The sequence below is a fragment of the Pogona vitticeps genome, chromosome 12, assembly GCF_051106095.1.
Source record: "Pogona vitticeps strain Pit_001003342236 chromosome 12, PviZW2.1, whole genome shotgun sequence".
NCBI classification, from domain to species: Eukaryota; Metazoa; Chordata; class Lepidosauria; order Squamata; family Agamidae; genus Pogona; species Pogona vitticeps.
This window is the reverse complement of record NC_135794.1, coordinates 24644451-24668372: the sequence shown is the minus strand read 5'-3', so window position 1 is coordinate 24668372 and position 23922 is coordinate 24644451. Positions and strand designations below refer to the sequence as shown.

The window sequence follows — 23922 nt, the reverse complement described above, 5'->3', positions numbered from 1 at the left end:
AAGCTGGACCCGATGCTCCATAGGGTCCCTTCCAGCTCTGCACTTCTAAGATTATGATGATGATTATTATTATATAAAAATAGCTTTGAAACTTCCCCCCATTTCAAATGTTCTATGCTATGTAGCATGAAGGATTTCAGTTGGAGAAACAAAGATCTAGTACCTTGCGTTCATGGGCTGTGTTCCTCATTAGAACCCATTCCGTTCGTGCGTTAACCCCAAATTTCCAGATCTAACAGAATTCAAGTCTTCGAAACAGGCCGTATCTATTTTTATCACTACCCAAGCCATCTGATTATAAAAACGCCTTATTTTACAATTTACAAATGTCAGAACTCGTTTACGAAGAATTTAAATGCTAGCTGTTGAAGCTGAAATGGTCAGTTCCTAACAAAAGATGCTGCCGTTAGGATGAGAACAATAGCTTTTCCTCTCAGGAAGGGAAGCGGAAGTAATTTTAAGTTGATTATTTGAAACGGGGAAAATGCTTATTTTAAGGCCTTACAGACAACAGCGCAAGTGGCCCAAAGGAAGCAGGCGAATTTCCTTTTCCACAAGTTTTGAGGGAGGAGTAAGATAAACCACCGAAAGCGTCTGCTGGGAAGGCCTGTGCTGGTGAAGACGGCGGGACTTAAATCAGGTCAACTCTAGAACTGGGAAGCACCTCTTTCTTATCACTTAAAAAGGGGGAAGGTTCGCATAGGAAGCCAGCAAGGCCAAAACCATCGTTATGTTCAAAGGTTCAAAAAGCCATAGGAGCACCGAACGCCTCAGGACGTACCTGTGCATTTGATACCATCCCCAAGCCAGCCTGGGCTGCAGCTGCACTTGAAGCTTCCAGCTGTGTTTGTACATATAGCGTGGCGGTCACAGTTATGAGCCCCGACTTCACACTCGTTAATATCTGTGGAGAAGGGGTGGAAAAGGGGGTGGGGGAAATAAAGGTAAGCGTATTTGTTCAGCCTTATCTCAAATCTCTCGAGACACACCTTTTCCCCCTTAAACTGCTTTACTATTTGATACGCAACTGGGAAATCTTTTAAGGATCTGAGCCTCCTTGGACTGCAATTTGAAGCATCTCCAGCAAGGCCTAAGAGAGCGACACCCTCCTCTTGGCCTCCATTCTAATCCTGCACGGTTGGCTGAGTGTTGTGTAATCGCAGGGCTCCCTAGAGCCACCTGCTTTTGAAACCAAACCTTCGGTTACCAGACGCGAACAAAAGAGATGAAATGAGGGAGATCGTGCAGAGGTGGCAGCCTCCTCCGCTGAACTCACGTGTAAGTGGGGTTTTGCAGGAGGACAGGTCCTTCTAGGCTGCACAGCCCTGCAGCCCTTTCTCTCTACAAACCCACTTCTTTATCTCTGTGGGACCCAACCCTGGATTCAGGTGTTCCCGGTACGCGGACTCAACACATGAGAAGCATGCCAGTCCTTTTCCCTTTTTCTCTTGGCTTTGCTCACGTAAACAGTGACAGGTCGGTCCGTAGAGAAGAAAAGCCTTGACCAATGGAATTTCTCCACGCCAGTCAGGACTCCTGATTCCCCTCCATTTTGGGAAGCGCTGAGAGTCTCCGTGGGTGGAAGAGGTTGTTTTCTTCATAGCAGCAAAGCGACAGGCTGGCATTTTGAGGAAACAGGCTTAGGAGGGCCTGAGCCAGGCTTGAGGCAAAGCTCCAAGGAAAAGCCCCACGTCTGATCAGCACACAAGGAGAACAGCACATCCAGCCTTCCAGGCAGACGAGAACCCCCCTTCTTCCAGTATCTCACTTTTTATACAAGGGTTGCCTCAGCGCAGGGGATAAGTACAAGCACCCGAATAGCCACTGTGTAGCCACAGGTCCATAGCAGTCAGAGTCCTGCTCTCCAAGGGCAATGTTGGTTTGTTGGTTTGTCTGTCTGTCTGTCTGTCAAGAAGAGGGTGGCATTCTTGACTTGAACGAATTCCATGTTTCCAAGTCTCAGTAGAGTTACCCATGGCCAACATAGAGTAACTGGGAGACTTGCCTTCTTTGGATTCTTGACCAACACTGAATTTTTAAGACTTTACAAAGGGTCTTTGTGTGACTATACCTTGTTACAGACAAGGTGTGTGTATGTGTGTTTTAATGTTAAGATAACCTTTCTGGGGAATCAGGAATGCATATGCTCAAAGGCAATGCTTCCAGACTGTATCTTATTTCCTAGTAATTAAAACAAATGTTTTTGGAATCTCTTGGTCACACACATACTGCCATATACATTTTAATAATAAAATGTATTACTCTTCTTCGTCCTTGGCCCCATTGGTCTGCCCATCACAGTAGCAGAACCAAAAATTGGCACTCCGTGACCAATCAAATCACAAGATGTTCCACAGCCTTTCTCATACATATCTTGCACAACTTTTAAATTGCTCTCTTTCCAAATGTGGAAACATCTTCTAAAGAGCATGATGGTTCCACCTTCTCGATTCCCATGGAATCGAAAGAAAAATTATCTTTCCACTCTCCAGCAATACAAAAAAAGAAAAGAAAAGAAAAGAAAAGAAAAGGCCAGATTTTTTTTTTTTAAAAAAAAATCCTACCAAGTCTCTGGGATTCCTAGGACACCACTGTGAAGTAGGCCACCACTCAGCATGACTAAAGATACCCGAAATTAGCGCCAAAGGCAAGAGCCAAAGATTCCGTTGACTTCTGGACCCAAAAGAGTAAAGTGTCAAAGACTGTGTAAACACCGTCGTCACTATCTTCCCGACCGCCCCTCCTAACCTTTGTTTCCTTGCAAAGATTCCCTTCAAGTATAAAGCTGTGGGAAGCCTAGGAAAACAAACATTCCAGCCACCCATTCCATTGCCTCAGGGCTTCCTACTCCGTCTTCTGAGGCAGCTCATCTCTCCTTATCAAGACCCTGTGAGCCCTGGACTGTAATTTGCAAACCGTTCTCCCTCACACCCTTAGGAAGAAGCATGGCAATCCAATTCCTCTGATGCCAACCCAGAGCAGAGTTTCGGCCATTCTAAGGAGGTTGCCTGCAAAAAAAAACTCTCCTTTAAAAAAAAAATCCAAGCTCTCCACCTTCATTTATAAAATGAATTTGCTATCATAAAATGGGCAGTGGTGGGGAGAGGGGTTTTTGAGGCAGGTCTAACACGAGGGTGATTTTTGCTTGCTTTTCATGCTTTTATGGGGGGGGGCAGTCTGATAGGATTTTATTGAACTTTTAAAGCTAAATGTGGGTTCCTCTGTTTTTGAGTTTTTAAAGAAATTTATATAAAATAAAAATGTGTTTAGAGATATATGGCGAGAATTTATTGATTTTGTATTGACAAAGGGGAAGGGTTGTGTACCTCCACAAAAGTCCATGTATTTTTGGAAGGGGAAGAGGGCTCCACCCAGGGAAAGGAAAGGAAACTCTCCCCAGTGGTCCTGGGGTGGGGTGGGGGGCACCCTGTGAGCTATCTATGTTGTATTTCTTTAGATTTGTTTTTTAAGGCATGAGACTTGTTAAATAAAATTGAAAATCCAAAAGCGAAAAAGTTTTATAAGCTGCCTTGTGCACTATCTTTTAGTTGACAGGCAGGGTGTAAATATAATCAACAATCAATAATAATAACTTTATTGGACTACTAACGTCCTGAGGACAGTGACTCACTCTGGGTGTGGCAGAGTTTGGAGGAGAGGGGCAGATAAAGAGCATTGGAGATCCAGCCAACCTTCTCTTTCAGATAACTGAAAATGAGGGTGTGAACTCCACCCAGATTTCTGTCCTAGGTAATGTATATCTTTGGATAGAACAACAACCCAAAAAAAAAAAGTTCCCTAAATTATGCTCAGATTCTGGCTAACAACTGAAGTGAAAACAACAACAACAAAAACATTAACATCTGTGTGCATTGGAACGGCCTCTCAATGGGGTGGATTACGACGCAGTTAAATGACTGGGGAGCACAGGGGGTGAAGGAGGGAAAACATGTTTACTTGTTGAAGTGGAAACAATCCATAATGACAAGAGGGCTGAAATATGTAAATGCAACTGTCAGAGAACTCAAAGGACTTGCTGTAGCTGTTCCCAGGGAACAAGAGAACTACTGTTCAAAGCTGTATACACATTTTTGCAATTCATTTTTCTTTTTCTGCTTTTCCCCCTTCTTTTTAAGTGTGGGTGCCTTTGGCAGGTCTGCCAGAAATGAAGAACGGATCTGTGCGGTCAGGCTGTTCGACACAAACGCGCACATTTGAATCCGGCCACGAAGCGCTATGTCACTGGGGTCTCCCGTCTGGGAATGGGAAACAGAGCTCCTGGCGCTCCGCCTGAGCCTCGGAAGAGGCTGCCGACCGACCGTGTTGCGTTATTACATTTCGACAAAGGAATTTGGACAGTGGGGATGAAAGGAAGAGCCCCTCCTCCACGCCCGTCCCCTTTCCAGAGGCAGCTGCAAATACATTTAGGCAAGCAGGAAAGAGCGCCCGTCCTGCCCAATAACTCCCCAAGTGCTCAGCTGACTCTTCGGACAACACAAAGAAGAAACAAAGATATTTTTCTCAGGGAGAACTAACTCCACACTGCCTAGGTTCGCCTTTTGAAACAGGGCAAAGTATTTAAAAGGACCTGATGCTTTCACAACTCAAATCCCCATCCTAGCCTGTACTTAGAGCCCGGTGACACTGGCAGCTGGAAATCCATCCTTGCTTTGCAGCTAACCAACTGACCACCGCCTGGACAACTGCCCGATCCTTATACCCCTGGACCATCTTGCCCGTGTCCTGACTCCTCCATGGTATCTTTCTATCTTCTGAAGCTTTTGAGCAAAATAAGCAAGTGCATTTCAGGGAGGCACTCCCTGGAAAGCAACGCCACCTCCTTTCTCTGCTGCAGCAAACAGAGGTTCATATTTCCAGGAGGGCGTTAAAAACGGGACTCAAGCAAATCCTAAGCAAGGGCCTTAATCCGTTCAGATTCAAGAGGGTGGGTGGACAAAAGAGCATATGAGTGGAAGCCCAACTTCTAAAACAAATAAGAGCAGGTCCCCTCTGAAGGATCAGTCAAATCTTACGTCAACCCTCGTGTTTTGATGGCCTAACTCTACTTGGAAATAGCAATGAGATTCAGGCGTTGGAGCTTTGTTAAAATTACAGAAACACCCCAGTAACCAATCTTTGGAAAACTATGGGATTCAGACTTCCAAGACTCTTTCGCTATAACATTCAGGAGGGCACTGTGTAGGGCAAATGTTCCCCATGTTCAAAGCATCTTGTTCCTGGAAAAATGACATGTTAGAGGGAAAGATTCTATCCTACCACTATTTTTTTATATATGCTAAATCTTCAATGTGTCAGAAGTTCTCTAAGCAAACGGTCAATTCAGACGTGATATAGCCACATTTCCATGATCTAAAATGGCTTATTGCCATCTTCCTGTGCCTTTTCTGAATATTTAGATCTATCTGCACCATACTGGAAAGTTGGTCCAAAAGTTAAAGTTAAAACTAAGGTTCATTTAGGTCCACACTACTCCTAAAGTATACTTGAAGGAATGTAGCCGTCACTAATAAACAGCAATACATGATGTTCCCACACCGTTTGCACCGAATATCTGTTTTATAACATTAATTTCAGTTTCTCATCAGAAGTGACTTATTGGCCTCTCACTCGAGCCTGTGCAAGTTGTACTTGTTCTAAACCTGCATTCTTAAAAATCAAATTAACCATACGCTTGAGTTCATATTTTAAGCATTAGCAATGATTTGGAGCACCTTGGCTGAAATGCCAACTTCCTGCATTATTAATCCGATGCTGCTCCAACTCTGTAAATTTGTACTTCAGTGTTTTTTTGGCCGGTAAACTGCATGAAAATCCTACGGGTTTTTCTTTTTTTCCAGAACACCTTGGTCTAATTGAGTTAAGTGAAAGATCTATACTGCTGACACTCTGACAGCACGAGAAAAAGAGAGAGAAAAAACAACCCAAACATTGCAGTGCCTGCCAAGAAACCACTGGGAGGAGAGAGTCTGCCGTTTGCAGACGCTGCACAGGGCGACTCAACCCTAAGCTTCCAGGGGCTTGTGGACGAGGCCCTTGGTGGTCATGTCATGGGGTCGTGAATGTATGCACTGTGTGTGCTGGTTGGGTCTCGCTCACAACTGGGAGTGGTGCCAGTTGCGCGGATAGGAGAAAACCCAGCGCCGAAGCCTTGCTGGAGGAAAAGGCAGGTCTCACGTTATACCCTTCCAGAAGCAGGAGACCCCACGTCTCTATATTTGTAGGTGACTTGTGACCAGAGCTGTAGAGCACCCCTCACAAATACTGTCTGGAGCAAAGCACCCTTCCTCTTGGTCCGTGAGCTGCCACTAACTCCAGGGGTGAAAATGGAGGAGCTAAGCCTCGGCTTCCATCGGCCAAAAAGTATATCTCTTATAATCTAGCCGGACCAATGAGCAGCGCAGAGAACAATGGATGTAACACACAAAGGAGTTTGGCGAATCATGGTAGCGCATCATTGTTCAATCAACAAATGCCTGTTAACCCATTAAAATGTGCACCCATGCACACACACAACATACCTGTGCAACCGGTTGTCCCTTTCTTCCCAGAATATCCCAGATCGCAGTGGCAGATAAAGGAGCCTTTTGTATTCTCACAACTTCCACTCAGACAGATATTGGGGTTCAGTTCACATTCATTAACATCTGCAGAGGGGGGAGGAGAAGAAGGGTTTATATTTGTAAGATCTTTAAGAAGTAAATCTTCAGATGCCATTTCGGTTACATGTATTCATACCTAATGTTATAAACAAGGAAGCAAGTGTGAAATTTCGGCAGGGGAAAGCATATTGTTTGGGAAAGCCGCTTTCGGGGTGGGGGGGGGGAGGCTGGCGCTCTTCCTCTCCTGGCACTTTGATGGGGGGGGGATCCTGCAGGGCTAAGTTCTGCGCCTCTGACTCGACCGGTCAGAACCTGCCACAGGTAGAGGCCGGTCTCCTTCCCAGGTCCGGCAAAGGTGAACTCAGTCTCAACAGGCTGAAGGTTCATCCCACGGGAATTTGATCATCATCACAGTTTGGATGCGAACAGAAACAGGCCACAGATAACGTTCGGGAGAGCCATCCCCTTCGAGCTGCCAGTGTTTGCTACTATGACATCTCTCCTCCTCCATTTAGCAGCCCCAGATTGCAATTCTTACATTCTGCTTTCCTGAGTCCAAACCATGCAATGTTGAACAAATATGGCCTACACTCTGAACATAGTCTGCCTCATAAAAGGAACTGTCACCTAGCAGGGTTTCAATAACTGAGCATTATCGACTCATGTGAGGCATCTGCAGCTTCTCTGTTGCTTAAGCCAATTTCAAGTCTGAAAAGTTCAGAATAATGCTTCCTGAATTCCGGCTCACTTTATAAGCCTTTATCTTTGGCAGTTTCCATATTCACAGAGTCTTTCTTAGCCTACCTCAGGTTATTCCTTTTAGGAGGAAAAAGGCCTAGAAACTTGCTGAAACGGTGTTCACTCTTGACAGGGACAGCATGCATAAATTCAAGATCACAATTGAGAAAGTGCATGTTGTCAAACATTTCCGTTTTCTTTTCTGCTTTTCTCTCTAGTCACTCCCTTGAAATAGTAAAACTCTGTTTCTCCCCCTCCGGGCACACGCCTTGCTAGAAGACAGAGAAGGTAGTAATGAGATTAAGATCACAGGTTTTCCACTTGCCTAAACAGGTTTTCATGTCTTCGGAGGTCATGAAGCCGTCGTAGCAAAGGCACCTGTACTCTCCAGGTATGTTGGTGCACTGACCCCCGTCACAGATGTGAAGGTTGTCTTCACATTCATCAATATCTGAAAGGAAAAGTGGCAAATACACCTTGAAGTTAGTTGACTCTCAAAGCTATTTTTTTCTCCTGACTCACACTTCGACGACAGCTGTTCTTAACACACAGGGGGTGACATCCCACCTCTTACCGTGTTTCCACAAAAATAAGATAGGGTCTTATACTAATTTTTGCTCCAAAAAAGCATTAGGGCTTATTTTCAAGGAATGTTTTATTTTATTTTTCATGTACAACAATCCACATTTATTCAAATACAGTCACTTCTTCTTCTTCTGGTTGCTGCACAGTGGTGGATGGCGGGGTTTCACTTAACTCGGGCTTATTTTTGGGATAGGGCTTAGATTACGAGCATTCTGAAAAATCATACTAGGGTTTATTTTCAGGTTAGGTCTTATTTTTGGGGAAAACAGGGTAGATACTTATCAACACACAAAACCCTGTCCCTTTTGTCTTGACACCCTAGAAAATGCAAAATATGGCTAAAGCCAATAATGAACCACAACTAGAATAGCCTTCACATGCACTGCTAATCCTTTCTTAAATCACATTAATCTCATAGGTCTAACTCTAGATGGGACTAGATATTCCCCCCCCACCCCTACAATGATTTTATTATACTGTGATCCCTTTTGAGCATTTTATCCCCATTTTTTCTCCGGGAGATAACTTCCCAGAATTTAACATTACATTTTTTTTCTCTGCGTCTATTCTTACAATCAGTGACTGAGGACTGACTTAAGGCACAGAAGATTCCAATGTTTTTCAGCCACAAAGCTGCCTTAATTTATTGTAAGTTGTTAGAAGCTCACAGTGTTGCAAAATAAATTCTTAGGACTCCTCGTGGTTTTTCTTTTTTGTCCCATTCAGGACCACCAAAATATTAGCAGAGAGCCAAGACTTTGCTTGGTTACTCAAAGGAAATATTTGCAAAACAAAAGAGCTTTAGCCCTGCGCCTCGTCCCTTTGGAGGGAAAGGGTGTAACGCTCCAGGAGATGAGTCCATTGTGGCTTTGAGGAATGATGTAGCTGCAGAAAACTTAACTCATATTCACTGCTGAGTCCAAGAGTTTTTAGACCATTATTCACGTTGGTGTTCCTGGCTAACACCAAACAAGCATAAAGTGTTCTAACTGTTGTTTTTGAAAGGGGGTGCAACCTGGAAGATGTCTGATGTTGGCTACTGCTCTCTCTCTCTCTCTCTCTTTTAATCCCATGATGTTATCACAATCAGAAGCAATTTATAACGGGAGCCTTCTCTGAGCTGATATGCAAAAGAAGTTACCTGCAGACCATAAACAAAAAGTGTATTCCAAGAAGTGCTGATGGCTAATTTGAAACATGGGACGATGGCCACCCCCTTTTGCATTCCCTCCTCTGTAAGAGATGCAGGATCCCCAGGATGGTGTAGTAGATAGAGTGACGGGCTAGGACTCTGGAGAAAACAGGGTTCGAGTCCCTGCTCAGCCATACAAACCCACTGGGGGAGTGGAACGGGTAAAACCACTCCTTAACAACCTCACCAACCTTGAAAACCTTATTAGCATCACTAGACGTAGGTTCTGACTCGAGGGCACAGAATATGCAACTGCCGGGCGTAGGATCATCCTTTAAGCATCCCACGGCCGCAACAAATCTGTTGCCCTTCAAAGTGTGACAGGAGCCTGGTTGTTACTGCTCATCTACACACAGAGACTCACACGGCCATTGCAATTTACCATACCTTGTGTTTATGTCACAAGGAGGGAAGATCAGTCTTTTGACCTCATTTTTTCTTTATTTTTCTTTTAAGGTGCCCCCGGATAGGATGCCAAAGGCACCTGTTATTTCCCATCCGCCCCTGAACCTTTTCATCACTTGCTTCTCCTTATTCTCGGATGAGAAGCAAGGGCCACAGGATGGGACACTCAAGAGAGGGAGCACTTGTTTTCCTCTGTGCCGAGCATCAACGTCTAAGAGAGCAAGGATGTGAGGGTCACTCTTTCCTCTGCATTATGCTCTCGCTGTGCTGGGTTTATGTAAAACCGGGATGATTTACTCCTTCTTCAGTCACACTTCTGACCTTGACTTTGACCGAGAGTCATCAAAAGCTAACTCTGCTCAACCACAGGGTATCAGGAAGAGCTTGACCACCTCCGTCAGTACAAATGCTCACATATTTCCTTTACCAGTGCAAGTCCTGTGGTCTGGCATGAGGGCATATCCCGGTCTACAGCTGCACTCGTAGCTGCCTTCCGAATTCGTGCAGAAGGTGTCACAGCCCCCGTTCATGATGCTGCATTCATCGATATCTACAAAGGAACAAGGAAGTGACTGTGTCAAGTGATCTCACATATTTCCCAACACCTCTAATACTGCAGAAAGTCCAGAGCTCTTGATCTCTTTTTGGACCAGCCCTGGACCAAACCGCACGTGCACAAAGCAACGCCTTGGAATAAAAATAATTCTAAACCAGGGAATCAAAGAACCGAATGTTGAAATGTCAGCCTTAACATTGAAAAGGAAGAACAGATCCAACCTCTTGGATAGGTTTATTGGTTTTATAAAGCACCCTGTGTCCATCACGGAAGATGACGACCACCCTAAGGGCCGAATCCAGCCCGTCAGGGGCTTCAGCTGCCCAATGGAGTTCTTCCGGCTCCCGTTTCCCAGGCCTTCAGAACAGAGGCAGAGCCCTACGAGATCGGCTTCGCTTCCCCATCGCAAAGTGCCAACCAAGGACACCTGGCTTTACCGCAGCTTCGCTTTTCTTGTGCCGAGAAGGTTGAAAGAGAGGAACACACCCCACATTCACACGGCTTTCTCGGAGCCACACAGGGCCCAGAGGCTGGGGCTCAGCCAGGTCTCCAAGTGCTAACTTGGTGTGCTCTCAGAGGAGTGAACCAGGAGACCTTTCCAGATCACGCACCCATTCTCAAAGCTCCCATCAGCAGGGCGGCTTGAGAGATCAGGGGCCATGGCTGTTCACCTGGGTCTCATCCAAGGTCAGGAGAACAGCTAACGTTCAACCCCAAGCGGGCCCTCCATCCCTGGTACAGATGCCCTATGAATCCCTGCCATAACTGGTTACAAATCAGGATACGCGGGGATAGGCTGGAGACCAACTTTGATTCCTTGGGACCTGGGGTGGGACACAAAATGAAGGGTGTGGCGTGTGGGGGGGGGAGTGCATTTTCCCAGCAAAACCTGGAAGGGGTCAGACCTTTGCTTGCAAAAAGCAAGGCTGTGTATTTTACAGGAACAGGGTCACTCAGAGAGAGGAGAAGGACAAGAAGGACAAGCCGCACTCTTCGGGACTGGGGTTGCCACTTAACTACAACTGACCCGAGAGAAGAACAACTTACCAACACAGAACAACTTGTCCGGTGTGGACTGATATCCCGGGTTGCAGGCGCACTGGTATTTCCCAATGACGTTGATACAGCGCCCGTTTCTGCACAGGTTCACGCTGAGCTGACACTCATCAATATCTGTTTGAAATAAAAAAGAAGGAAGCCTTTCAAATCCCAACCCACAGCCGTCGCCTCCCACCACTGCCGCAGGAATGTCGCCAAGCTGGAGTTGCCCCCCCCCCCCGTGTTGCCAAAGCGCAGGGTGTTACTTAGGTCTGCGACAAGATCAGGGACCAGAGAGAAGGGTGTGTCAGAGGCAGCCACCGAGAGATGGGGAAAGGCCCTGGGCTCCAGGTTACGAAAGCTGCCCCGGGTCCAGCCGCTGTTCTTTGGCAGAGGAAAGCCGCCCTCCCTGCCAACCTGTGGGAAGCGATGCCAGGAACCGTAAGCCAGATTCCAGTCTAAGAATGTTCCAACTCAGAGAGGTGAAGGGAAAGAAAACAAGAAGAGAACAGCAGCATTTCAAGCCGAATCTCAGGCCGGGCTGTGCCTCACTCAGGACCCCCAAAGGCTCCCGATGAATGGGCAGAGGCTCAACACACACCGGGGAAATTTTTGGAGGGCTCTGAACTTGTGTTCACCTCTGAAACTGCAGGCAGAGGGGTGAGGGGCCCTTTAAATGATGCACTTCACCCTATTTCTGCCTGTTCATAGAATAATTCCCCATGGGGTTAAAGGAAAGCCTTACTCTCTACGGGCTAATTTTTTAAGGACAAACATGATTTCACTTAATTTTCTTTTAGATTTGACAAGGAAAACCCACCAGGTGTCAGTTGTCATCCCTTCAAAATGATTGCGTAAATGTTCTCTGGAGAAGCAGGGACTTGGGGAACACATCCAAGATTTCTCTGTCTGTCTTTTCCCCAGGGATCTTCACTAAACGGAGGGGTGCAGGCCGTCCCGATCTCTGTGCTCTGGGGAAAGTCTGGCTATCGGGAACAACACGCTTGAAGAAAGAGGAGTTCTAATCTGGTCTTTGCACTGACACTTTACGTAATTTTCATCTGTTTCTGAAGTCTTGGGTAAACGGGGCTTTGGAAAGTACCCCGAGTTTTGGAAAGACAGCAAGAAAAGCCACCATGGACTGCAATGACGGCCAGGTTTGTCAAGATGCATTGACGGCAACCACACTCCTTGAGCCCTGCCTCACAGAGGGTGTGAAATGAACACCAAAAATCAAGGGGAATCTAGGGAGAACGTTGAGAATTATGCTGCCCCCCTCGCTGGTCGCCCAACGCGCTAGAGCGCACTGAGCCACTGCAGGCCCGCTGGTAAGAAAGGAAAAAGTGGAAAACAGGACACGGGATGGCCGCCAATGGGGGGCTTTCCTTTTTTAAAACACATCTGTTCCAAGTACAATGTGGGTTTAACAATATTGACCCGCCCTACGGCTTCTTGTAAAGAGGATAATGAAATAATGGATCTGGAGAGCATTGAACATTTGAAAGCCTTGTGCAGAAGTCATGTTTAGCAGTTGGTTTCCCGAACCTTAGAAATCTGGAGTTTCAACAGCCATACCAACGAAGAACCATCATGGTTCTCAAGGTCCCAGTAAATGCTTCCTGGCCTGGAGTACGGGACGGGACCTCCATGCCTTATTTACGACGATCTGGTGGAAGGCCAAAGAGAAGCGCTGCACCTACAGCCACGCCAATGGAGCAGACGGACGGACGGCTACTGGTGACGCACAAAGTCAAGGCCATGCGGAGGTGGGGAGCTGAGAATGGAGCGGATGCAGGGGGGCCATTTCTGCCACCTTACCTACGCAGGCGGAGATGTTTGGAGACAACTGATGCCCTGGAGGGCAGTCGCACTTGAAGCTTCCTTCGGTGTTGATGCAAACCCCACCTCGACACAGCAGAGGGTTCCTCTCGCATTCATCGATGTCTGCAGAAGCAACCCGAAAGGGCGGAGGGGGGGCAGGGAGGAAGGAAGGGAGGGAGGGAGAAGCAAACACATTAGAGTTCTTAAAATTTCAGCAGGCTAGAAAGGCTGAAGCGGTGGACCTGTGCCAAGACTTAGCTCGGCCTCTGGAGCTCTGCCCGCTAGCCACTGCCTCCGTCTCCTCCTCCGTGTGTCCCTTCCTCTCCTGCCAGAAGTGGTTCTCGCCGCCTCCCAGCTGTTGCACTTCCTTCCCTTCCCTGTGTGTAAGAGCAGAGCGCAAGAGCCAGCCTCGGTCCCTCTTCCCAAGCATCTCAGCCCCTGCGCCCAGAGAGAGTCCTCACAATGACACAACCTCCCTAGCCCACTGGGTTCTTCTTCTACGTCCTTCTGACGCAAAACTTTTTTGGACAGTCAAAGGGCCAAGCTAAAGCTGTTGGTTCCGGACCAAAGATACAGAGAGAGGCTGACGGGCAAGGCTGCGGCAAGAATCTGGACAGGAGTCTCCTGGTTTACTGAATGCCCCACGCCCTGAGATCAGGCGACACAGGGCGAGTCAATCTAAGAGCTAGACAAAGGGGCAAATGCCAAAGAAAGCTGGGCAGGGAGAAAGAATAAGAGGATCCCTCTGCCAAGAACACAGATCCATTGGGGGCTGAAGACAACAAACCCAATCAGTCGCTGTCACAGTTAATGCCATAGTGGCCAGTGGCCTGTTCAGTATTTACAGGCAGGCAGAGCTTTACCTGCCTCAATGGCCGTGGTGACCCAAAGAGGTGTTGGCTGCCCATCACCAGGCCCATGAAGGACACCTTTTTAACCCACCACAGGAGCTCTCCATGAGAAAATACGGAACACAACAGCGGCTCATAAGTAAAAGGCAGAGAGGATCTAGATCAAGGGGAGGGAAACCAAGTGTGTGACAGAGTAACTCATTACATTGCTGCCTCTACTCCACCTTCCTTTGGGGCTGGGGGAGTGAATAACAGGGATGTGGCGGCACTGTGGGTTAAACCACAAAGCCTCTGGGCTGCGAGATCAGAAAACCAGCAGTTTGAATCCACACGGCGGAGGGAGCTCCCATCGCTCGTCCCAGCTCCTGCCAACCTAGCCGTTCGAAAGCAAGTCGATAAATAGGTACCACCTCGGTGGGAAGGTCACAGCGTTCCGTGTCTAGTCACGCTGGCCATGTGGCCACGGAAACTGTCTATGGACAAATGCTGGCTCTACGGCTTGGAGACGGGGATGAGCACCGCCCCCTAGAGTCGGACATGACTGGACTAAACGCAAAGGGGAACCTTTACCTTTACCTAAGTTAATTACATAAAACGTTTTGGGAAAAGTCTGTCAAAATAGCTCTAAAAATGCTTTGAAAAATAAGTTTTTAAATATGGGAAGAAAACAGGATTCATTCCATCAGAAAAGTAACTTCATCCAAGCAGACTACAACTGCTTTTGCAATGTAACTTCATTCCAGCTTTGTTACCATCACAAAAGTCATGCAGTTACTTGACCCTTTTTTTACTTCCAAGCTCTGCTCCCTGCCCTCGTTATGGTCCTGAGGTGATCCTGGGCTCTTGAGGGACACACCAGACGGGGTTTAAACTTTGGCAGAATCTACCAGAGGGATAAGAATCTGAGCAGAGCCCAGGGATACAGCATGGAGGGCTGTCTCAGCACCAAGATCAGGGTACGAAATGGCCCAGAGAGCCGTGCATACACCAAGGACACTGCAAATTGTCAGAGCAGGTACATATTTAAAATTTAATCACTGCAACTATTTTCACAGAATTGGTGTATGAGGGGAAACCAGTTTAAACTTCAGCTCTCAGGCTCACTGTCTTTGAGTGACCAAAAAAAAACTCAAGAGACTTTCCGAGGTTATGGAAAGAAACAGATGAATGCCCGGGTCATTATTCAATATACGCAAACTCTTCACAATTTAGATTTAAACAGAAATATAAGACGTGAACTCCCCTATGAGAGTGTTTTCTGCTGTTTTGATGAGATGAAGAAGGGAAGATCCCTCGTTCTTCATCTCCCAGTGATGGAACAGCAAGGAAAGTGAACTTGGCCATATTCACGTCAAGGTGATATCATGGTGTGTTATAAAAGCTGTTCCTAATCAAGGCTAATCATAGGAGGGCAGGTACTGCTGAAATCTGGAAGATGGAAAACTTGCGGATGAGCTAAGAAACCCATGTCGCTTGTGAACTGCTATTATTTTTTTAAAAAATTATTAGATTTCTTCTTGGGTTGAAACCAAAGATCTCACTTAGGGACCAGCCTTCAAATCAAGCTAAGTAAGAACAGTTACTTTTCATTATTTTAAAGTGAAGCTTTTCACAGCACAAAGCCCTACAAATGCACAGTATTTTGGAACAACATTCTTTCCAGTTAAACAAAAACGAAGCACTAGCAATATTTAAACCATACGTAAGCCCTCCACCCATCTTTTGAACTTCGACGGTTCAAGACAATCTCCCTACAGTATTCTCAAATCTGAGCTGAACTAATGAGGTTTTGCACTCGTGATTCGGAGACCTCACCAGAATTAAATTTGTGCCTCGATGCAAATGTGCCTCGAGTAACATACCCATGCAGTTTTTCATCATCATAAATCCACTTTCGTAGCCCTCGAAACAATCGCAGTGGAAGTCTCCGGGGGTGTTGACACAAAGCCCTTGGCCACAAAGGTCTGGAGAGATGCGGCATTCGTCAATATCTGCAATTGGAAAGGGGGAAAAGTTATTTCGAATCCAAACGTATATACAGTAAGTTTTTAAAAAAATAAAAAAAGAAGTACATTTGTTAACAATCATGTAGTAGAATGAATATCGTTTTAGATTTCAGAAATTCAATTCCGGCACTTTATGTGGACATTGTGAGTTTTTTCTTGGATGTCCTTTCCCGGAGTCTCTGGCCTCCCCTGAACTGTCAAGGAATAACATGCCGAAGGCACCCTATATAAACCACATACTTTGCAAGCCAAGGTACAGTATTTACCTGTACAATTCCTCTCTTCTGAATCCAGCGCAAACCCACTGTCGCATTTACACCGGAAGCTGCCGATTGTGTTTCTGCATTTTCCATAGGTGCAAAGTCTTGGAATCATTTTGCATTCATTGATATCTAAAACAGAAGGATTTGTATTAAAAAGACAACAGTAATTCAATATAGTGAACCTTTAATTCACAAAAAAAAATCACAGGCATAAATTAAAAAAAACTTTTTAAGTAACTGTGCTTCAGTGGATTCAATATACACATTCAAATGATTGTAGCATTTAGCCTTCATACAGCAGCGTGTAGTATCTGTCAAACTCTTCTGTTCACCTGAAGCTGAACTATCTACCTATACACCACATGGCATTTCCCCCCCCCAATATCTATTTCACTATAAAAGCATGTTCTGCACCTCCAGTAATGAAGTGGGAAGCCTGCCAAGTTGCGAGCTTCTGAGCAGCTGGCACTCATCTCTTGGGCTCTGTTTTCCTCTCTGTATATGAGGACTAGAAATGTAGGCTTTCCATCCTAAAAACAATCATCATTATCATCATGCGCTGTCAAGTCAACCCTGACTTATCGTGGCCCTTTCCTGGGTTTCCTAGCTATTGAGTACTCAGAGGCGAGTTACCCTTCCCTTCTTCCGGAGCGTGGCCCCAAGGCTGTGGCCAGCTGGCCCAAGGCCACCCAGGCTGGCTCTTCTCCCTTGAAGGCACACTGGGGGACTGAGCTCCACAGCTAGATCCCTAAACCACTGTATTTCACAGGGCAACAAACAGGGACCCTGCATGTTCTGTCCCTCTAGTTTCTAGGGTGGTGCTGGTAGGGTCACGATCCTCCTCCTCTTCTTTTTGTCTCCTTGTGAAAACCAGCACCTTACCTCCTCTGGTCATGATTCACAAAGGATTAGTTAATTCATTGGGGAAAATCAGCCTTTGTGCTGGCACAACAACTGGCTCTTTAAAGAATTCTCTTTCGCAGCCAGTTTCCTCGTCTTAAGTCTCATCATGTTCCACTCTTCGAAAAGGCAAGCGGAGAAACAATCACCACGGGGACTTTTGCAGGCAGCCACTCCTATTCTGAACCATCAGGAAGCCATGAATCATAAACTGTTCCCTCCTGCTCCTTATCCCCCCCGACTCCTTTCCATCCTGTGTGGGCTTTGCAAAGACACGGCAATCATCTCCACATGCTAAGCGCTGGCTTTTCAGAACCCAACACAACCATGAAAGAGAGTTGGGCATTCCTTCCCTCCGCGTGGAAATAAAAGCCCATTTGTCCCAGCGCGTGGGGTGACCCGTCCTCCCCAAGCAACGAAGGAGGATAACACAAGGAGGCGAAGAATCAGGGAACAAGCAAGAGATGCTACAGGGCTCAGTGCCGTTTTCCAACTACTCAGCAGGACGAGGGAGAGGAAGCTAAATAAAAGCTCCAAGAATGGACGGATCCTCTTCGAGCTTCGTCTTTAAATCTCTGACAACAGCTGCATCCAGCCATCTAGGGATCAATGTTCAACCACAGGAACTCCACACTCCTACCCTAAGGGCACCCACCCATGCAGGAGCTGTGTGGCTCCCTAGCCACAAGCTGGTCCTAAACACACACACACACACACACACACACACACACACACACACACACACACACACACACACACACACACACACTTGCAAACCAAAGGCCGCGGCTTCTTTTATTAAGTCAATCCATCTCTTTATTAAGTGCTACCTTCATTTCACTAAATCCTGCTTATGAACATTAAAAAGAGAAGAAAAGTAAAAGGACTGGCAGAAATGTGGCTCCTTACCACCCCCATGAAAGCAACCTCCAGTTCGGACCTAAGTAAAGAAGGAGGCAGTCGTCCCCAAATGCCTGCACTTTTCTCAGCTCAGCCTACCTTTGAAAAAGGGTTTCCCGTTGATGATCTCGCCTCGGGTGGAAAACCCCGGTCCTCGCGGGCAGAGAGCTTCGTACTCCGGGGTTCCCTTCGTGGGGCACTCGTCGCAGTCCGGGCCCCAGGCGGCACCCACCGAGCAGCAGCAGGCGTCCAGCCGATGCCGCCCTCCGATCGGCGAGGTGCAGTCTTCGTCATCGTGTTTCAGATAGCAGGTCTCCAAACGGATATCTGTTGGAGAGGTTTCAGTCGTCAAGCGTTTGGAAAGGCTGCCCTCACGACAACAGGATAACTAAAACAACCCACCCATGGAAAACGTTAAAATGCAGAAATAAAGGGTCCGAGTAAAGGATTCCATGAGACGGGTCCAGCTTTTGCATTGGAGACGGCCCGTCATTAGAGCTACAATCACGTTAGTATCGAGAGCTGTCACTGAGGCAGGCTTTCGTGTCTTAAGGACTCAGACATACAAAGGAACAACATGTTCATAGTCTGAAGATCCAAAACATACCCACACGCCCCCCCCCAAAGAACTTCATTTTCTAGTGAAAGGTTATCTGTAACATATAATCATAAATTCCTGCATGGAGCGAGAGTTGGACTCGAATGGCCTTATACTTCCCTTCTGACTCTATTATTCTATGCCCAGAGGGGGTCAAGCTAGACGTTTAAGGGGAATTAAATGTCTAAGCTTTTTAATGTTAAATGTCTAGCTTATCTCTCGAGGTATATGTCTCTCCTACAATTTTCCCCTTTCCTCTCCCCTACAATGAGATTTCATCAGAAAGGCATGATTCAGTAACGAAGCTTTGCAAAACAAAGCACGCTAAATGCAAGAACGTAAGTAAGGAAAATTAAGTGTGATGGCAAAGAGCCACCCTTTCTCACTAGGAGGGCCACTTCTTCTAAAGATGGGCTAAACACATTGTCTAGTTTGAGCCTGGTGTTCTTTCTCCTTCAAAGGTTACTTGGGTCACCGTCCACATACGTGGATGAGCAGGAGAAGAACCTGCACAAAACAGAAGCCTGGCTGAGCTTTCGGACTCTGGGGTTTGAACCACAGTTGTCCAGATGAATGCTTCAGCCACTGAGCCCTTACCGATACATCTTCGTCCGGTGGCATCCAAGGTCATTCCACTGGGACACTGGCAGACAAAGGACCCCAAAGTGTTGATACAGACGCCATTTGTACACACCCCAGGAAACACGTCACACTCATTGACATCTGTTTATGCAATTAAAAAAAGGGGGGGTAGCAAAGTCACAGGAAAGTCTAATGCTTCCATCATACTAACGCTCTACAAACATAAGAAAAGAACATTAACTTTGGTTTTTATGTGGTACCTTAGGGGTTGAAGTGGTTTACCAACTATTTTTGAAGCCCAAATAAAACTATAAGACATATACTTTGGGCTGGGAATAGCCTAAGGAGACTGAAACGCATAATTCTTGCAAGAGGTTGTCCAAAGAACCCCACACACTCCTCAATTGTTTTTCCTTTTAAGAAGTGTGAAATTAACTGTGCTTCTCCATAAAGAGGATTAGCTTCCTCTGTTTACAGCCTGGAGAACACCTTTCCATGCTATATACTGATAGTGAAGTCTGGAGAAGGGAAGATTGAGAGGCAATATGAGCGCCAGCTTCAAATAATCAAAGTGTTCTTCCTCAGAAGACGGAGGGAGTTTGTTCCACCCCAAGTAATGGATCTGAACTATAGAAAAAGGAGATTGCAACTCAACATTAGGAAGAACTTCGTAACAGTGAGAGGGGTTCGACAGCGGAATGGACCACATGGAACACTGGAATTGCTTAAACAGAGGGTGGATGGCCATCTATCAGAGAACTTTTAGGGGGTCTTCCCACTTTGGCAGGGGGCTAGACTAGATGACCTCAGTGGTCCCCTCCAGCCACATGGGCTAAAATGGCAGGACATTTCTGAGATGGTGACAGGGAGACGAATAAAAATAGTTAGAAGAGCAATCAGAGGTATGGACTGCTCCAGGGTTCCACAGACATGGGCTTGTTTGTTTTTTCCCCCTTATTGGGCAAACCTGCAAATACAGCAACCAAGTTACTACGGTAAGTGGCACCAGCTGATATCATGCTGGAGTTACATATTTTTGCCAGGTTGAATCACATTCTGTCCATATGTAAGAAAATATCAAGAGCGCATGAGAGATATTTTGGATGCTCTAACTGATCCCTATGTGAAACCACTGTCCAGCTGGATTGCTGGTTTTTTTAAGCCGAGGCACACAGAATATCAAAAATCTTGAAAATTCTGCAGCTACTATCTTGGAAAAACAGCTTCTCATCTCTGAGAACCAAAAAATGTCCAGAGTATTCCCTTGTGATTTTGACCGGGTGGAGCAACTTTTGAGGTCAGATTATCTGGTGCGTACCATGGATCTGAAGCCGAAAAGAGGCCAAAAGATTTTCTCATTCCTTGGAAAGCAGGGCAAGTGATTAGAGGCAAGGTTGCCGAGGAGTGCGGGAGAAAGGCTGTTCCTCCATAGTCTCTCTCTCTCTCTCTCCCTCTTCATTATTTTTTTAATGTAATTAAACAATACATATGGGAATCGTTTGTTTTTCAAATAGCTAAGCTGCTGTGTCATGTCAGGTTGTGTTAGTCACGCTGACCCAACATGCTGTGAAGCTCTTGGGAGGATTTTGGTGGCAGGACTTTGGCTGTCATTGAAACACAAACCATTCCTCCATCCCTTACGACACCTCCGGCTACAAGGGACCTTTGCAAACAAGAAATAACTGGAAAAAAGTGGCCAGTGTCGGAATCAGGAGGGATCACCCCAGCAAAGCAGAGGGAGGCCCCATGGAAGAGGCAGGTTGGTCGCCCCCTCTTAACCTCCCTTAGCCCTTCCCTTGTCATTTCCAATCTCTTTCGCATCTGCCTTTTCCCGGCGTGCTGCACTTACCTTCACACAGTGTTCCTCGAATCCTTGAGTAGCCCTTTGAGCAGATTGGATCTATAAAAGAAAAGAAAATGGGCACAGAGCTGAAAATTTGCACAACAGAACCCCAAAATATGTCTGAAATAAACTCTAGATCTTCTCTGTAACTCAAGCTCCAAATCAGCCATAACAAAGGAAGGAGGATGGATGGAAAAAAGAACATACGAGGCTTGACGATACAATACTAGGCACAGTTAGTCAAAATTAAGTCCTCTGTGTTTAAAGGATTCCTCAAAAAGTAAAAGCAGATGGGTTTGCTTGCCTCTTTCTGCAACTAGTGAAATAAAATACAAGTGAAATGAATTAAATCACTAGCCACAACTTATTACATGTCACATTTGTCACAGGGATGACTTGGAGAGAGCTTGCTTGGATCATGGGGCAAACAACAGAAAAAGTTCAGCTCTGCATTCAAAAGCGGAGCTCCCTGAAATGGAGGGAAGACCTCGGTTTCCCCAAGCCTCTCTCACTTCCATGTTTGGCAAGTGGTCCTGCTTTGTTTTATGACTGGTGGGTAGGTTTTGGCCCTTGATTAATGCCAAACCAGAGAACATGAGTTAGCAAATCGACCTAGATTCAGTGCTACTCCTACTTAATGTATTTAGAAGCAAGAATACACAGCTGTTGTGCAAAAAAGGGAAGGCCCCAGGCTTTGTTGAAAAGGGAGATGAAAAAAGCACTATATTTCAAGAGGTGGTGGTGATGGCATTAGACTTGCAGGGATGAGCCTCGCTCGGCTTTCTCATTCTAGGGCTCCAGATAAGCCGCCTTCCCCAGAGTCAAGGAAAGAGACGTACCTCGTTCACAGGGAACGCAAGGACTACCCCACGCAGCACCGAGAGAGGAACAGCACTGGGATTTCAAAGTGGCCCCGTTGATGTTGATTTCACACCTCCCATTCACAATGGTCTGCCAGCAAGTGCCTTTCACAGTCTCTGTCAAGGTAACAATAAAATGAATAAATAAGCAGACAGTGGCATTACCGGATAGCAGTATATCACGTGCAGCGGAGGTGTTCCTTAAAGAGACCAGCTTTGGTACACTACAGACCACTTCACCAGATGCAAGCTACAGCTGAGGAAGCAGCCTGTCAGCCACAGAAGATGATGACTTCCTAAGTGTATGAACCTTCCTACTCTTCTTACAAGACTTTTCCTACCCTTTATTTATCCAGGGTGCAAACGGCATGGGATCCCAATGAGACATTGCAAAAACAGCGCGATATGTCCTTGTTGTTAAAAGCACCCTACTTGTCTGTTGTTGTTTTTTAATGCAGCAAAATACTTGCATTTGCTTCTACCTTTTACTATTATCCTCTCAGTGCAAAAACAGCTGTGGAGCCTCTGACATCTCTCTCCAAACTATTCATAAAGCCATTGTCTTCCTCTCAGCTAAATGCCAGCTCAGTCTTTCTTTGCTTTTTGACTCAGTACAGTAATAATTCTCGAATTTCAACACAACAGGAAAACACCGCAGAGACACTTTTAAACACACTTAACAAAATGGCAAACCAACCATTCAAACACTTTCTTAGCTTTATTTCAGCTAATATTTGAAGTTCTCTTAAAAGTTTCCTGGGAAACAGAGAAGCGAATATGTGTATGCCCCATTACACGCAAGACATTGTCAGATTTCAGAACACATCCGACATAAAGAACGTCAATCAATTTACCAATGCAGATGGTCTTTGTGGCGTCCAAAGAACTTTCCCGCGAACATTCACAAGCAAAAGAGCCTGGGGTGTTTTTGCACACTCCATTAACACACGGACTGGATTCACACTCATCAATATCTAGAAGAGAAGCAGCAAAAAATGAATACCTAACAGCAGACCCGAACCCTTGAGTGGCTTCTTTTCTGGTTGCTTACTTAGAAACAAAACACTTCTCTTGGTCATACTGTGGCTCTGATCCAGAAATCTACATTGGCAGGGATTGGGCCCGACTCTTGGCGGGTTTTGTTTGTACATTTGCTCTGGCACAGGAAGTTTATAACTACACTGCATTCATCTCCCAGTCTTTTGCCTCGGATATTTGTCTTTCGCTCTGTGACCCAAAGTGGCAGGAACCACAACAACAGTCAGTCCATGGCTCCAAGCAAGCAAGCAAGGACTTTCGTTGTCAACCAGTGTGCAGGCCAAACTGCAAGCACCGGATCTCCATGCAAAGAATATAATACGTACAAGGTACTGGGTCAAGGCCAAAGTGAACAGGCTGAACTCAAAGCTTAAAAGGAGGTTTCGGTGCCATTTCAGACTTGCAGTGAAGCCTATTCACTTTACATCCACGCTCCACATCTTGTTGAACTGCTGCAGGGATGATCTGATGAAAAGTGCCTTAGATCAAGTGTCTATGTGGCTGGACTCCAACACTGATCAATTTCACCAGCACAGTAGATGGTCACAATGGGATGGGAGCCACCATCCAAAATCTGGAGACCCATCTGTTCCCTAATTGGGATCTTCCCAATATCACAAAGCATCGTCTCTGAAAACACGCCTACAGCAGTTCCACAGAATCAGTCATTAGAATTCTCATTAGAAAGAGTGATGCCCTCTGAGTCCATGGCTTCCTCTGGGATTTGGACCCAGATGAGTTAACTGCTCAAGGGTTTAAGTGTCCGGCTGCAGAACCAGAGTTTGATTCCTCCCACGGTGCCTCCTTGACACAGGCTGGACTCAAGGATCCATAAGGGGTCCCCTTCCAGCTCTGCAGCTTTAAGCTTCTAAGATCTTCATAGTTTCTTTTACGGAATGTTAGGAAAGTTTTCCACTGCTTTGCTGGCACAAGAGAAACAATGAGGAGAAGCCTTTCTCAAAGAACTACTGAATTCCCACCCAGAATATTCAATGGCAACTCAAATTGCTTATTGTTTTTTTCCTTTAGTCAAAATGGACAATATTCATTTCCAAATTTCTCTTTTGCTTGGCAGGCGAATATTGTTAGGTCTTTTGCTCTGGCGGGCCAAATTTAAAACTGTCAG

The 23922-nt window shown here is 46.0% G+C and overlaps 1 protein-coding gene across 4 annotated transcripts in view; it reads right to left on the bottom strand.

Annotated features, from left to right (window-relative positions):
• Positions 1–23922, bottom strand: part of FBN1 (fibrillin 1) — a 146038-nt gene that overhangs the window by 39244 nt on the left and 82872 nt on the right. For all 4 annotated transcript variants that reach the window (XR_013538980.1, XM_072982080.2, XM_072982083.2 and 1 more), the window contains 13 exons: positions 22613–22732; positions 21738–21875; positions 20905–20955; positions 19071–19196; positions 17975–18202; positions 16079–16204; positions 15669–15797; positions 12953–13078; positions 11144–11269; positions 9968–10090; positions 7684–7809; positions 6540–6665; positions 782–904 (listed from right to left, as the gene is read on the bottom strand). Coding sequence is in view for 3 of the 4 variants with exons in the window: in XM_072982080.2 (XP_072838181.2) it covers positions 782–904; positions 6540–6665; positions 7684–7809; positions 9968–10090; positions 11144–11269; positions 12953–13078; positions 15669–15797; positions 16079–16204; positions 17975–18202; positions 19071–19196; positions 20905–20955; positions 21738–21875; positions 22613–22732 (1668 nt within the window). In the remaining variant the exon portion in view is untranslated. The remainder of the gene's footprint in view (positions 1–781; positions 905–6539; positions 6666–7683; positions 7810–9967; positions 10091–11143; positions 11270–12952; positions 13079–15668; positions 15798–16078; positions 16205–17974; positions 18203–19070; positions 19197–20904; positions 20956–21737; positions 21876–22612; positions 22733–23922) is intronic.